The sequence below is a fragment of the Octodon degus genome, unplaced genomic scaffold (genome assembly GCF_000260255.1).
Source record: "Octodon degus isolate 3935 unplaced genomic scaffold, OctDeg1.0 scaffold00330, whole genome shotgun sequence".
Taxonomy (NCBI): domain Eukaryota; kingdom Metazoa; phylum Chordata; class Mammalia; order Rodentia; family Octodontidae; genus Octodon; species Octodon degus.
The window spans coordinates 745,302-761,147 of record NW_004524906.1 but is presented as its reverse complement, the minus strand read 5'-3'; the positions used below and the strand labels follow the sequence as shown (position 1 = coordinate 761,147).

The window sequence follows — 15,846 nt, the reverse complement described above, 5'->3', positions numbered from 1 at the left end:
TTAGACACTGTAGGCACACATGAACCTGTCACATGGTACTCCATAAATATGCAGTCACTATGTATCAATTAAATCTTAAAATATTTAGAATTCATCACAAACAAAATACCAAATTAGAAATCATTGTCAATATCTGGGAAGTAAAGCAGGGGACAATACACAAACATTTCTAACAAGAAGTACACTTGTCTTGGAAAAGGGATGTTGGGGCTTCCAAGAGGGTGAGGAGTGGCTGCCACTGCCTCAAGACAGGGTGATGGAAAGTAGGAAAAAGGAGAGAAAGGCGGAAAGGCTTTGCAGGTAGAGTCCTTAAGAGATGAAACCAGTGTTTTCCAAACTTCATCTGGCAAATGAATTCCCCAGGGACTTCTTTAAACACATTAGCCCACTGGCCTGCAAATTCAGAGACCCAAATTTCAGCCAAACTCCAGGTGGGGCCCAGCTGCAGGTGGGGGCCACTCTCTGTCTAATGAGGAACAAGGACCCATCCACCTCAGAGAGGACAGGATAGGGCAGGGATGTGCAGAGAGGTGAACAGGGCTTGTCCATGGCAACAGAGGCAGGAGGTCTAGGGGATGCAAGTGAGGGGAAGGGAGGCCTCCCCATCCCTGTGTCCTTTATTTCTCTCCAAATACCCTTCCTGGGCCTTTCATTTTCCCTGGAAGACAGCACTTTGCAAATCTCATGTGCAAGTGAGAGCTAAGGTGTTTATGGACTTCAGGGCTTCTAGAGCCCATAAAGCACAGCTCCTTCATCACAGACAGCCCATTAACAACCCAGGTTTATTGGTAAAAATCCTCAGAATGTAATATGCCTTTGTCAGCAAATGTAATTGGCCTTGGCCAGTTAATTTGGCTGTCTTTGCAGACTGAGGACTTGTCACTCTTTCAAGAGTATCCTATGACTGTGGGCTGCACTCTTCAGTAAGCAATTTCCAGGAATGCTGAGCCCACAGGCTTCCTAAAATAGTTTGGCAAAAAGAAAAAAAGACCATAAAACCGGGAGTGGTAATGGGTACCTGTAACCCTAACACTCGGAATGACTGAGGCAGAAGAATGATGAAGTATAGTCCAGCATGGGCAACTTAACAACTTAGGGAGGCCTTGTGTCAAAATTAAAAATGAAAAAGGCTAGAGATGTAGCTCACTGTGAAGGTCAATGAACACACACACACACACACACACACACACACACACACACAGCCTTCACACTGGCATCTTCATCTTTACTCTGACAACTCTGAAGACTGATTTTGTAGAAATGCCTGGGGCAAATCCCAGTTCTTCGCTCCTGCAAATTTGACTGAACAATGGTAGAGTAACTGCTGTACCATTAAGTGAATACTGAAAAGTCAAGTCTAAACCAAAAGAATAAAGTGTGTTTTAACCGATGTTCTTGTGTGCTTTTAAAGAGCATTCTTCGGTTACAAAGACTCATTTTTTTTTGTTTAATTTTTTTAAAATTTTGTTCATTTTCATGAGAAAAAAATAGCAATGAAACAGTTTCACATCTTTCTGTTTTAAACTAATACTGTGCTCACTCCCCTGTCGCATCCCCTAACATCCTCTAATTTGACACAGACAGCGCAACGAGAAGAATTCCTCTGGGTTCTTATATTTCTACAATGTGTAAATGGCAATGATGTGGTTTAACAAGCGATAATGAATCTCTGCGTTTCCTAAGTGAGTCTCCATGAAATTCACAGCAAATGTCAGCACTGTGCTGCCGGCCTGGGCAGGAGCAGGACACTGCAGGGTCCTCTGCGCTCTCACCAAGGTCAGCGTGTCCTCAGACGTCTGGGATGCTGTGCACTGTCCCCACTAAACTCAGGACAACACACACGCACATTAAGGCATTTGGGTCATTAGCTAAGGCACCCTCTCGACAAGACCAAGTGGCCACTCTATGGCTACCTCACAAAAAATAGTCAGACAGATTCTCATAAATGTGGAGTTTTGTAAAGAAGAGGGTTGGATTTAAAAACTGAAGCTACATAGTACTGACAGTATTTTCTTGAGAGTAGAGCACACTGGACAATCAGGGTCCCTATGAGCAGATAAGGTACAGTAGGTGCACTGCCCACACTCCAGGCCACGGTCTGGAGCAGGCTAGAGAGGACAGAGCCTCACCACTGTAATCCCCACACAGGAACAGCTGGCTGGTAGGAGAGAGCAGAGTCATCCCAGTGTGGACACAGCACATTATGTGCACTGACAAGGGGAGCAGGAGGGGTCTTTCATTCAGGGGTCACGGGCTCACCCTGAGCACAGCAGGATGGGCAGAGAAAGGCCAGGCCCCTTCCACACCAGCACAGAGAACAGGAGACAGCCTAAGAACTGTCATGGGAGTTCATCTGGAAGTGGTCTGTGTTCATGCACACGTGTATACATGTCACCCAACCAGAAGCCCCTAAGAGCAGCCCTCCAAAGGTGTAAGGGGTGGTGGTGAACACTTGTCTCAGATCTCTCCCCTCTCAGGTGGGAGACTTCAGGGGCCAGAGTTCTGCCCAGGTCTCCAGGGTTTGCCCAGCAGGAAGAAGGCCAGGCTGCCCATAGTCATGACGCAGTCAGTGCCTTGATCTACGTGTGCTGCTATGACAGAACATGACACCCCAGTGATTTATGAAGAATAGAAACTGCTTTCTCATGGTTCTGCAGGCTGATAAGTCCAAGACAAGAGCGCCAGCCAACCTGGTGTCTGGGAGCGCTGCTCTTCTCTCTCAAGTTGGCACCTGCTGCTGTGTTGTAGGTCAGACTCCTCCCTCCAGCCTTTGAGAGGATGGACCCCACTCACTCGAGTGCAGATGCTTAAGGCCTCATCACCTCCTCAAGGGCTCACCTCTTGACGCTCCCTCAGTAGCACCTAAGGTTCAACATGGTGGAGGACACTGGACCACAGCACTGGGTGACACACCTTCAGCTGGCGGCTCCTGCCTGCTCTCCGCTAAACTGTCTTTCTCTCAGTCCCTCTATAAAATACTCACATGCAAGCAGGATCTGTGCCTGAAGGAATCCAGCTTAGACATACTAATGTGTGTATGTGTATTTATAGTTATATATACATGCATATACGTTTTATGTATTTATGTTTAAATGTTTATATAGTTATACACATACACTCACTGACATATGTATATGTAAATACAGGCCCATATATATATTTGTAGGAGTTATAATCAAAATGTACAATAAATGTTTCAAAAAGTTTTTAAAATCTATGCAAAAGACACATTGCCTTTAATCCCCTCTATTACCCCTCACTTTGAACATTTTGCCACTTTTTGAAGCAGTTCTGCAAGTCTTTTCCTGAGTTTTAGTTGCTCTGTGTTGGCTGCCTCAACATCCTGAATCAACTCAACCTTTCCCTTTCATGATTATTTTGACTTTGGGAAACAACTGCAAGTCACACAGTACCTGATGCGATGAATAAGATAGATGAGAACACATCCTCTTTTTTTTTTTTGGCACTTGGCAGTAGCATATACCATGCTGATGTGCACACTCATAAAGACACTGAAGAAAGAGGACTTCCAGAGCTGCATCAGAAAGTAGCAAGAATGATGGGATCAGTGTGTCTGAAGAGAGGCAGTATTGTGAACAGGATTGATGGCAATGTGTCTTTTACTGTTTCTGTAATTTAAGTATTCACCATATATTTCAATCGTCTCTAGTATATATGAACATATATATGTACACACACTCATTGACATATGTACACGTAAATACAGACCCATAGAAATGCAATTGGCGCCAGGCATGGTGGTGCACACTTGTAATCCCAGCACTCAGAAGGCTGAGGCAGGAGGATCCTTTTGAGTTTTAAACCAGCCTGTGCTACAAAATGAACTCGAATCCAGGCTGAGATGCATAGTGACACCCTGTCTCAAAAAGACAAAAAAAATTGCAAATGGCTTCCATATCTGTGGATTCCACATTATGGATTCAACCACTCACCAACTGAAAACATTTGGGAAACAATCATTTCTATAATGAGTATATAGATTCTTTTCCTTGTCATTGTTTCCTAACAATAGAGCATGACAAATACATATCCTCTGTGCTGACTGAGGTGCTACAGCAATCTAGAGGTGATTTAAAGTCTAACAGAGGGACGTGTGCAAGCTACACACGAATGACAGATTTCAGATAGGGACTTGATCATTTGAGGGTACTGGTGTCATGATGGGTCCTGACGCCAATTCCTAGTAGACACTGAGGGACAACTATCCTGCTCCAAGACACAGGTGTGATTACATCTCTCTCTACCACATTAGTGTTTTCCTTCCTATCAAAGCATGGAAGGTTGCTGTGCAGCATCCTCTTCCATATGGGGAACCTGACTCCTCATGCTCCTCTTCACTCCAGCTCAGCGCTCTGGCTCAGCAGGGCAGTGCCTCACCCCCCACACACTGGACCCACCAGAACTCGCAGTCTGCAGCTGAGCAAGCCTGGCCCATTTTGTGCCTGGTGCTACACAGTCCAGCTGTGCATTAGAACTGGACACTCTCAGGTGGATGTCAATAGAGCTGCCCCTGAGGACAGGGCCCTCACTGCTAAGATACTGCTAGTAAGAGACAGCAAAGTGTAAGAATATCTAAAACCAAGTTAATTCAATCACAAACTCCAAAAAGAGATCTTACACCTCAAAGCTCTGTATTCATAAAGAGAAAGGCTGCGCTGTGACCCTGCCCAGGCCAGAGCCTGGTACAGGGCCATTTCCCAGCAGGAACTCCATCCTCAGGCCCCTTTGCTCTCCAAGTGTGGAGACCAACATCAGGAGCACTAAGTGGAGAACAGAAAGAACACTGGGATCATGGGAACACCAGAAGTTGGACTCTCCGCCTGGAGCAGAGGGTAGAGACTGTGTCTGCAAGAGAGAGCTGGGGAGGAGGAATGCCTGGCCAAGAACCACCCTTGGAATTTTACTTTACACTGAAAATGAAAGAGGCCTGAGCCCAGCCCCAGGTGCACTTCTCTGGGGAGGCATCAAGTCTTTAAAAACAACTGAAACCTTAACACCTCAGTGTATTGAGTCTGTGATGCCCGAACTCATTTCCAGCTTGCTGGCATGAAAGGTCAGGGCACAGCCACAGGAATTGCCTCCTCCTGGCCACCTCTGCCTTCCCTTCTCCAGGCGGGCATCAGCTGCAGGCCTCGGCACAACTCTGTCAGGAGAACAGGTCATCCAGGCACACTCAGAACCTCCTACCAAAGCCACTTGGGTTTTCCTCAAGGCACTCCCAAAAGAATGAGGTTATTAAAATAATAATAATAATTATCATTATCACCTGAAAAAGTTACAGCCACCAATGTGGAAGAAAATAACATGGGACATGGGCAATAATAGCAATCATGGACATAGAAAGTAACATAAAGCTATTTACAGCAAGAAAACATGGAAGCTCAGTTGACATATGCCATTCCATTCACTTTCATTAGTAAATTCCTTTTGTGTTTTAATATGTTACATAGACTCTGTGTTTTATATTGAGATGCACAACACCCCACCCTCTCTCCTTCCCTCTCTTTCCCTCCCATCCTCCATACAATCACTGTAAGCCTCTGCCTCAGGGCTTTACCCTGGACTCTAGGACAGAGGGTCTGTGCTGAAAGGGTGGGAAAGGCAGAGAAATGCCAGGTGCCATGTATTATGATGACCTCTGACTACTGCTTTGAAATTAAGATGTTTCAGTTTGCCATGTATCTCCTTTTTACTACTCTAAGATGAGTACTGAGTTACAAGTGACTTGGAAAATGTGTGTTGTTTATTAGAAAAGCCAAAACTATGACTATATCAACTCCCTACTGTATGTAAAGTGGGGCCGCCACATAAGACCACACTCTATAACTACCACCACCACTACTACTACTAGTGATTGCTCTCCAAATTTAAATACATCAATAAAAGATCCCTTTAAAATTGTTATGCAGGCCAAATTTCTCCTCTCCTTGCTATGCCCTGGAACCAGTGTTTAAGGGTGATTTCTTTCTATCTATCCCCTACAAATACCCACCCCTTGCTTCCCATTTAATAGCAACAAAAACAAGGGCTGTTTCAGCAGAAAGCCTCTCTGTCCCAAGAATCAAGAATCCACAGAATTTCCAAAAGGGGGCAGCTAAGGAGTATAGACCACGCTCTCATGCTTTGGAGCAGTGATTCTTGGCAGGAAGCCAGGTTGTTCTGCAGGGGACCCGGGCAATTCCTGCTGACCCTGCTGACTGTAGATGGAACTAAAGATAGAGGCCAGACTGCTACTGCACATCCTGCACAGCAATGCCAGCTCCACCATGAGGATGGCCAGCCCAGTGTCTGTAGTACCCAGTCTGGGACAGCAGCTCAGGGAAAAGTGAAAGCCATGAGCCTGGGGACCATGGGGCCATCCACACAGGACTTACGCGGCAGGAACACTTGGTGCACTTGCTCCCTTCTGGTCGAAACTCATCTCCCTCTCGGTACTGCACACCTTCAAACAGGCAGCCTGGAAAGCAAAGCAGAGTTCAGAACCAGGCAGGAGCAGCTTCCTTGAGACAAGGTCCTCCCAGCCCTGCATGTCACCCATCCACCCACCTGCACCCTAGCCATCCAACGGGGTCCTCTTTGGTCGGAGGACAGCACTTGCACGGTAAAATAGAGCATGCAAAGAACAAGATGCTGACCTAGGCCCAGAAAACCCCAAAGTGCCAGAAAGTTCAGGGGAGCCCGAGTCAGCCTGTGGATATAATGTAAACATACTGCAGGGATCCCCACCCTGTGCCCCTGGGTTGTCATGATTGTCCACTGCTGGGACCCAAACCCCAAGGGAATCAGTGGAGGCTAAGAGAGAACAGGGAGAGAGCGACCATGGGATCAAGGGCAGATGCAGCCAAGGACTGCCAGTTTCTACCCTGCACACCTGATCCCTCACCTCCACAGCAGCCTTCCAGAGCATGGAAGCCATCCCTTTCTCCCCAGTTGAGATAAACATGGCTCTCAGGGAAAGTCATTTGCCCTGCTTGCAGGTGGCCGAGCTGGGATTAAAACTGTTCTGAGCCTCCCTTTCCACTATGGAGCAAACCTGGTAAAAGGCAAGAAGGTACAGAGGTGGGGTCCCATCAGGCTGTGATCAAGCGCTGGGCCCTACCAAATCTGGCCGAAGAAAGGACCAAATCCCAGGATATGTCTGCTGGTCGGAAAGATGCTCAGCTCACTACCACATTCTAAGGTGATATCACGAGTGACCTGCAATACAGTCTGGCTAGTGACTGTGTCCTCTTGGCCATGGAGGTTGTGGGTTACCAGCAAAACCACCTTTATCAGAACCATTCTCACAAGGCACTTGCCAGGGGCGGGGTCAGTGCTGGACAGTGAGCTGCCAACAGGCTCTTATGCAGGACACAGATGTGCCCCAGGCCCATCAGCTAAAGCTGTCAGCAGAAGCCCCCACTCTTGGAGCACCTGGTTCCTGATGAGGACTGGCACTGCCCCATCTGCCTGTCTTAAAGCTGGGCACTGTCTTCTGCTCAACAGAAAGTTGTGTAGCCAAGTACTGCTGAGTCTGAAGCCCAATGTGTAAGTAAATGTGAATTTTAAAACTGCTCCAGAAATAAGATCTCTCTGACACTAATATTCAAAGCCAGCGCCAGCCACCTGCCACTGTTCTCGCAACACAGAAAACATGGTAAGCATAATCCCTGTTGGCTGTGTCTCAGTGCTGTTCATAAATGGCAGATCACCAGTCACCTACCTACCAAGGACATGTCGAACAGTGTCTCCAGTCCTTTCGTTTGTGTTTACACCTCTGAATTTGTCATCCAGATTGCCAGACAGACTAATCATAGCAATCCACTGTGACACTGAGGTCAGGGGAGGGATTTTCAGTGAAAATTCTGTTCAATGGTTCCCATGACAACTCACCATCCTTGAGCAAAGAGTCAGAGAGGGGAAAGAGGAGAGGAGCAGAAACACTCAAATCAGTTTCCAGAAGAAACTGACCACAGACTGGGCATGGTTGCAGTCATATGCAATGCCTTGTCCTGGTCAGTGAGACACACTGTCCCTCTGGATCCCAGGGATGAGGCCGATGCCTCCCGAGTGTCCCCATTGAGGCTCAGTGGACAGTCTCCCATGACCAAGGGTGATGAACTCTGCAGGCAACTCCTTCTGAGCCTCCCACTTGCATCCCAAATGCTCTCCTTAGAACTGAGACAAAGGGGCAAAGTTCAATCCTGACCTCCTAACCTAGGGCACAGAGTCTCCTGGGTGTTGTGGGCTGGCACATGGCCCTGGATCACTGGCTTTTAAGGATGGGATGGAGCTGGGCACTTCCTGTGACATCCAGTGGGGTGAGAGACAGGAGCAAGGGGTCCTCTGGTCCTTCCTCACTCGGAACCTCGGCTGTCACTGCTGTGACTGACACCTCAACCCTCTCTGGACAGCAGTGAAGACTCAGGACCATACCGTGTGTGGCCATGGAGATTGGCCCTTTCCTTCCTGCAAACTCAACCAAAACATGGAGCAAAGAAAAGGGCTCACACAGGAGACTTCAGCTGCTAAGGTAAATCGTGCTGCTGTTTGCAGCCCTGTTACACAGGCAGCCTGGATACACCTCCTTGAGTAAGAGAATGCTACCCACAGGGAGAGATGTTGTGTTTTAATGGCTGGGAGCAGGAATCTTTGAGTGGATTTTGTATCTCTAGTGCAGCTACCTGCTCAATACAGCTTAACTCCCATAGTTAAGAACTAAGATCACCTTCAATCTGTATGACAAAGTTTTCTCCTCTATCCATCTCCAGTTTGGCCACGTATGGAAATCAGCAGGGAGGCTCGGTCCCTCCACCCAGGTTCTATGAACTTGGGCTGAGCTGCAGCTGGGTACAGGACGCAGCACCACAGCTTCCTGGGAAATTCCAGGGTGCAGTCCAAGGGAGCCACTCTTCCGCTTGGTAAAGATCCCACTGACATCCAAGGACATGGTGACCTGATTTGAAACATTCAGTGCATCAGAGGGGAAAGGCACTGGGCAGACCATGGGACACACGCAAAATAATGGGATTACAGGGAGAATCAGTGTGATTTTATCCAGTTTGTGGCTTTCATATGAGCTCATCAACAGTACAAGCTGCATGGAAATACCAGCATGAAAGGAAGCTGAACAAAGACTGCGCAGGACATGAAGAATTCAGAAGAGGCGGGGACTGTCTGTCCTCCTCATTCAAGGACAAGAAAGGACTGAATTCTGGGAAAGAATAGGGTCTACCACACAGAGGGGCTCATGTCTATAGCAGACCCCCAGGACCTTCACCCCTTCACAGGAGGATCAAAGAGCAGAAGCACCTCAGGATCACCCTGCAAAGCAGAGTAGTGATCCTAGAGTTACCAGGGAGGACGAGCACTCGGAGAAAACCCCAAACACAGAATACCTGTCCAAGATGATCAGCACCAACAGATCAGAAAAATGTTCACCACAGAATCCCCAGGCTTGTGGCAAAGGGCAAGCGGAGCTGCAGGAGGCCTCTGCAGTCCCTGAGGGAAAGTGGGAGCAAAGGTTTGGTGGCTGGAAAATGAAGAGTTCTTCACTGTCAGCTGGACAGGGGCCTCTCTACAAGGGTGGGCCCTACTTGTAAAGCCACAAGGAGAACACCAGCAAAACCCTTAGCTAAATTCACATGGCACAGACCTCTCCATTGCCAGAAGCATCTGGTTGCCTCATCAGGGCAAGCTCCAGGAAAGGCTCCACAGTATGAAGTGGTGAAGACACTGTTGGAGGCAAAGGGAAGCCACCGTGGATGTAGGAGTGGAAAGCAGGCCTCCAGGCCCAGAGAAGCCACCGGCCAAGACCCACAGCACACTGCCCTCATGCCCAGCATGCCCTTGCCATGCCCTTCAGGACAGGAAGTGAGAAGGTTCAGGCCAGTTCAGAGCCCTGCAAAGGAGGAGGAGTGCGCCCTGTAATGCTGTTAGGTGTGCAGAGGCCCGGTGAGGAAAATCCAGCTGGCAAAGAGCAATGGCCCATCTCCAAGAGACAGATTTCAAGTCTTGCCCTGTGCTGAGGAGCCTCCTGGCCTCCCACTTCCTGAGCATGTTACCTGGACAGGTGGGGCAGCAGGCTCCTGGGTGTTCCACTGGGTTTCTACAGTGAACGACACAGCGCACCTGGGACTCTGTGACGACGCCTTCCTGCAAAAGACAGCACAGTCAGCCAGCCCAGCACTCCTGCCAAGGAGCTAAACTTCAAGAAAGTAACCAAATGGAAGAACCCAAACCTAAAAACTACACAGTGGAATAGGCCTCAGGCCCAGAGGACTCAGCACAAATGAGCTAAGATCCCCTTGTTCACCTCTACTGATGCTTTGGACTATCACCCCTCCTCCTTTTTCCTGGCCTTGCATTCTCTCTCTGGGCCTGCTTTCTTTGTTTTGAATCTAGTTCTAACACTTTCTTGCCACCTGTTGATAGCTGGCAGAGTCTAGATGCTCACTCACAGCTCACATTTTCAATGCTGGCTGTATTGTCTATCACTGTTCTTGTATCTCAAGGCATTAGCTCTGGAGCAGGGAGACCTAAGTGGCATCCCGAGGTCCCTGGGTCCACATAAATCCCTTCTATCCTCCTAGAAACAACTAGACCAACTCTGCAGTCTCAGAAACATCTCTAGGTCTCGGTCAGAGCTTGAGTCTCCAATTGTCCAGCATTGAAGGAAGAGCCCGGACAAAGCCAATTCTGAGTTCATACTGAAGACATCAAGCACAGTTCTGAAGTTTTAATCATGCAATCAAATGTCATTTGCAAACTGCCAAGAGGTTAACTGATCTTGGGTCTATTATACTAGCCTAATGTCAAGTTAGTTCTAAAATTAATTTTCAGAGTTGGTCTTTGATGAGTTTGCTTTACATTTTTACCCATTTCATAAATGAATGTGCTTTTCTGTTTGTGTGATGTATTTTATTTTGTTTGGAAGGGAGAGTACAACAAACTAAAAACAGAGCTAACAATTTACAATGAGACTACTTCTTTTATTGTGCCTGCTACTATTGTATCTACCCTACCAAAAGGACTATATCTTAAATAACTATATCCCAGGCTTCAGGTCTCCACCACCAGGGAATTTATTGTGTCCTGGATCACATTTGGGAGAAAAATACAAAATATTGTCAATACACAGCATCAGTAAAAAAACCTACACTTGGCAACCTAACTGCAGAAAGCTAAGGTCTAGAGTCAATTTTCCTCCAGTATTTCCAATCCAGATGGATGCTTGTCTGGTTCTCAATATGAACTTCTTTTCTGTGGTCTTGAGATCATCCTTGTCCATGAAGAAATAAAATGTAGAAAAATACAGGTAAAATTTTCACAAGAATTCCTTTTATTGGAGGATATAAGAACATGGAATTACATGGCAAGTGGGAAGAGACCAGATCATTGGGCTTGCTGGCATCTGTTCAATTCCTGAACATACTCATGAAAGGCAAGTGGCTCTCTGAAGCATTTTTAATGAGAATCTCACTTACTGCTTGCAACTTTCAATGAGCTCCTTCTCATCCCATTTTATGGAGAGTGACAGAGGCGCAGAGAGGTTACACAACTAATATGTGAGAAGTACAGCCCATGTTTCACTGTCCACCTGGCACTGTCCCCTGTTACTGACCTCCCACCCTCAGAAGAGCTGGAGAGAGACTGCAGTCACCATTCCTGGAGAGAACAGACTTGCCCAGCAGGTGCGAGTGAAAGGTCATTTCCTGCATCCTCCTAAAGAAGGAAGCAGAAGGCAGAAGTGGGAAGGTGCTGGTGGAAAAAGGTGCACCTTTCTGTGCCCACCTGCACAGAATTTTGCTCTTCTTGAAGGGAACAGCCCCTTCCTAGCTAGCGGGGCTCAGGGGACGTTTTAGCACAGGAGGAAGAAGGAAAGGTGAGGTTCATCTTTGGCAGGTGACTTCCCCTTTCTGAGCCCCACTCTGCAGTTTCATTTTCCTGATTTTTCAGGTAATAGTTTGGTATTCCTGAGTCAATTCTTTCTTGGCTGTGTGTCAGTGACCAAAGATGACAAGCAGCAGGAGTTTCAGTGTTAGCCACTGTAATAGCTTAAGGTGTTTATCAGGCAACAAAGTATTCCCTGTTGCATGGTAGTTTGTATTTAATGTAATAATGTCTTCACACAGAGGCAGTAAAAGTGACCCTGGCCCAAGTAACTTGTGGATGCTCAGGACCTCTGGTTGCTTATGGGAATGAGATCCCGGATCCCAAAGGGCATGTGGTCCTCTTTTTTAACAAATACTGGAGCCATGGCTTTCAGATGCTCCTGAGTAGAAATTTCACTGACCAAGAAGCAGAGCAAAAGGAGAATAACTTATGTGATCTGAAGAAAGACCAAGGTAAGCTGAGCACAGTGGCTCACACCCACAGTCCAGCTACTCGGGAGGACCAGAAAATGAAGCCAGTGTAGGTAACTTAGAAGATCCTGTCTTAAAAAAACAAAAAAGGCTGGTAACTTAGCTCAGCAATAGGGAGGTCCAACATTAGTCTACCATGTGTGAGTCCCTGTGCTCAATCCCCAATACTGAAAGGAAAATAAAGACAGAGAAGAAATAGAGGAGTGCAAATTTTGGAAAGTTCAGGGGCCTCTGGTGTTATTAAAAGTCATTGTTCTTGTTTCTTTATGCCAGGAGGCTGACCACATTTATAATATGGAGTAAAAAAAATCAAATTTGATTCTGTGAATCTATTGTTTATAACTATTTTACCTATTACTTATTTTCATAAATAACAGACTCACTGCACAAATAAGCTATTGAATTCAATGAGCAACTGAATATTTACTGTAGATGAGAAAATGATGATGTAAAATACAGATTTGAGTATACCACGTGTCACTGTGCTTGAGATGAGATGGAAGAGAAATACCCACTGTGGCCACCTTCCACCTTCCTTCACGTGCACATGGAAGGCTCAGATATTTAAATGGAGTCTGGGATAAAAGGATTTCACAGCACCTCCTCTGCAGAGAAGGATTTTGAAGTAGTGTGAAAATTAGGTGACTGCTATTCTTTAAACAGGTACTTCCCGAGAGCTAAGGAAAGGAGTTCGAGTCTTGGTTCTTCACTGCCCCTTTGGTCCATCCTGCTGTGTTCTGTGCCTGCGGCCATCAGAGCTGTGTGAGGTCACTGCTGCTGTCCACGAGGACCAGGCACAATGGGCTCCTTAGATGCTGACTGGCGGTGCTGAGATTCATCAGGCTGAAATCACTGAAGTTACCGTGTGCTAATTACTTCAATTTAAGACAGTTTACAGCCTGGCTTCTGCTCAAGAACTTTCTAAATCAAAGAAGGAAAACACGTCTTGTCTAACAATGCCTCCTTTCTGCTAACAGGAACTTGTGTTGTGCTCAAAGATGATTTCACAGGAAGACATGTATTTTCCCCAAGGACATATACATCTTCCTGGAGCTTTTCCAGGCACAGTTTACAGTGGCAGCGCACCCTTCTGTGTTTCTAGAAACAAGTCTGACACAGTATCCACCCTGCACCTGTCTTGTTATGGTGACTGTCATAATAAACCACAAGGATGCAACGAGGTTTGAATTTGGTCTTCAGTTTAGTTATCTGCTTGGTTTTCACTCTGAGTTGGCCCTAAGTCCCTCTGGGCTGTTTTCACTGGACTTTACCTGGCACTGGTGCAGGACACAGGGCTTGGCTGGGCTCTGCCACTCGAAGGAGCTGTTGTAGGTGTTTCCCTCATAGGTGCAGCCTAGAGGAGAAGCATAGTGAGAAAGCAGGACAAAGATGAGTATAGATTCCTTTACTACTGGAGGAAAAAAGTTATGTCCTCAAAGCCAAGATCAGTGATCACAGTATCCACCGATGCCACACACTTGGCTGCTCTGCCCAAAACACAGATGTCTTAATGTTCCCTCACTGCTGAGATGAGATATCTGACATCCAAAGTTAAGGGAAGAAAGGTTTATTTAGCTCACAGTTTCTAGAGGTTTCAATACATAATCAGCTGGCTCCAAGGTAAGTTGGCTTTGCAGAGAACTGTTCATGGTGAGCAGAAGATAGCAAAAAACAATCAACCTTAACAGTATCTCTTTGACCCTTTTTTACCCTATCTAGGCTGTTGGGATTAGGGTGGTGCCAAACCAATGAGTGAGTTTATCATACACCCTGAATCCCAGCATCACACATTCTAGATTCAGCCACCTCTGAAAAGGCTTTAGGGGATATTTAAACACAAATGAAAGTATTCTGCCCCTGGTTCCTGCAAGGCTTAGGCACATCCCTTTATACAAAAGGCATTTAATCCATCTCCAAGAATTGTCAAAGTCCTAACAGTTCCAACATTGCTGAAAGTCCAAGTCTAAGGTCTCCCTGAGATTTAAGGCATATTCTTAGCTGTGAGCTCCTGTACAAATGAAAAGAAAGTTAAACACTTCCAACATTAAATGGCATAATATACACATTTCATTTATTTTTCCATTCCAAAAGTTACAATAGGCATACAAAAGAATGAGACCAAAGCAATCCCAAAGTCTAGCAGGGCAAACATTAAATCCCACAGATCCCATTGCAGCATCCCCACCAATCTGTGGCAAGCTGTAAACACCAAAGGATTTGGGTGGCTCTGCCCCTACAGCGCTTCTGGTGGCTGTATGACCCATGGCTCCTCTCTTGATCTGCTCTGTTCGCTCTTTGCAGTTTTCCTCAGACAATCCATGTCCCTGGCTTTTCCAAAATTCTGGTGTTTCACATGCATCTTCAGCTTTGCCCTCACAACTTCACATGCTCTACTCTCAGGGGTACATTGCTTGGTCTCACAGGCCTTGTGAAATCTGGTTGGAGGACTTCCTGATACCAAAACCCCTGTATTCTATATGCATCTAAAACCTGGGCCACATGAAGACCAGTGCCACGTCTGCTGCCAGCTGGATTGAATGCCTGGATCACTGACAACTCTGAATCCAATTCTGAGGAACAAATTCTCTGGGCTGCCACCATTCTGAAGCATGGTGCTCTGGCACTTTGTTCTCAAAACAGTCTCACTTCTGCAAATCTGAGGCTCCAAATAGTGAGATAAGTTCTTCCATTTCTTGTGATCCCTTGGGCCATCTTTTCTGTTGTCTTCTGAAATACTTGGCTTTTCTTGCTAGTCTTTTCAGTGACCAGTTTCTCCTCTGTTCTATCTTTGAAGGTCACAATTTTCCTGGAGCTTCCTGTCCAGCTAAATTCACAATGTCTTGAATCAATCTGCTAGATTATTTGCTCTTGATTCTCAACATCTGGCTAAAAGCTTCCAACAGTAGCCATGCCACTACCTGAACAGATTGTCTTGAAATTTCTTCTGCAGGATTAGTTAGTCCACTGCCCCTGGTCTTAGTCAAAGTCTCTGGACTTGAGCAAAATGTAGGCAAACTTTTTGCCAAGGCATAACACACATCATCTGGAGTCCAGCAGTGAATTCAACCCTTACCAGTAGAAATCTCCTGAGCCTGGTCTTTGCCAGCTTTCTGGTCTTCTCAGCTCTTAGCAGAGTCCCTGATACAGTACAGCCTAAAGTATTCCAGTGCTACTTTTTCAGTCAGCATTCAAAACTTTCCAAACTCTTCACACAAGCCATTTCCAAAAGCTCCTGAGCCACATGGTCAGTATAGTCACAGCCATGACTCCCACTTCTCTGGTACCAAATTCTCCTTAGTTATTTTTTTCTTGTCACTGAGATAAAATACACCCAAAGTTAAAGAGGAGAAAGTCTATTTAGCGCACAATTTGTAAAGATTTCAATCTGTAATTGGCTTGCTCCAAGGCAAGATAGCTTGGCAGAGGAGACCAATTCATGGCAGGGAGACTGTAGTGAGGGAGACAGAGAGAGTGAGAGAGA

General features: G+C 46.4%; 1 protein-coding gene across 1 annotated transcript in view; it reads right to left on the bottom strand.

Annotated features, from left to right (window-relative positions):
* The window catches only part of LOC101570005 (BMP-binding endothelial regulator protein), a 241,952-nt gene that overhangs the window by 176,917 nt on the left and 49,189 nt on the right, over positions 1-15,846 (bottom strand). Inside the window, exons 4-6 of the mRNA XM_023708096.1 lie at positions 13,637-13,719; positions 10,065-10,155; positions 6,396-6,478 (exon numbers count right to left, since the gene is read on the bottom strand). Coding sequence (XP_023563864.1) covers positions 6,396-6,478; positions 10,065-10,155; positions 13,637-13,719 — 257 coding nt within the window. The remainder of the gene's footprint in view (positions 1-6,395; positions 6,479-10,064; positions 10,156-13,636; positions 13,720-15,846) is intronic.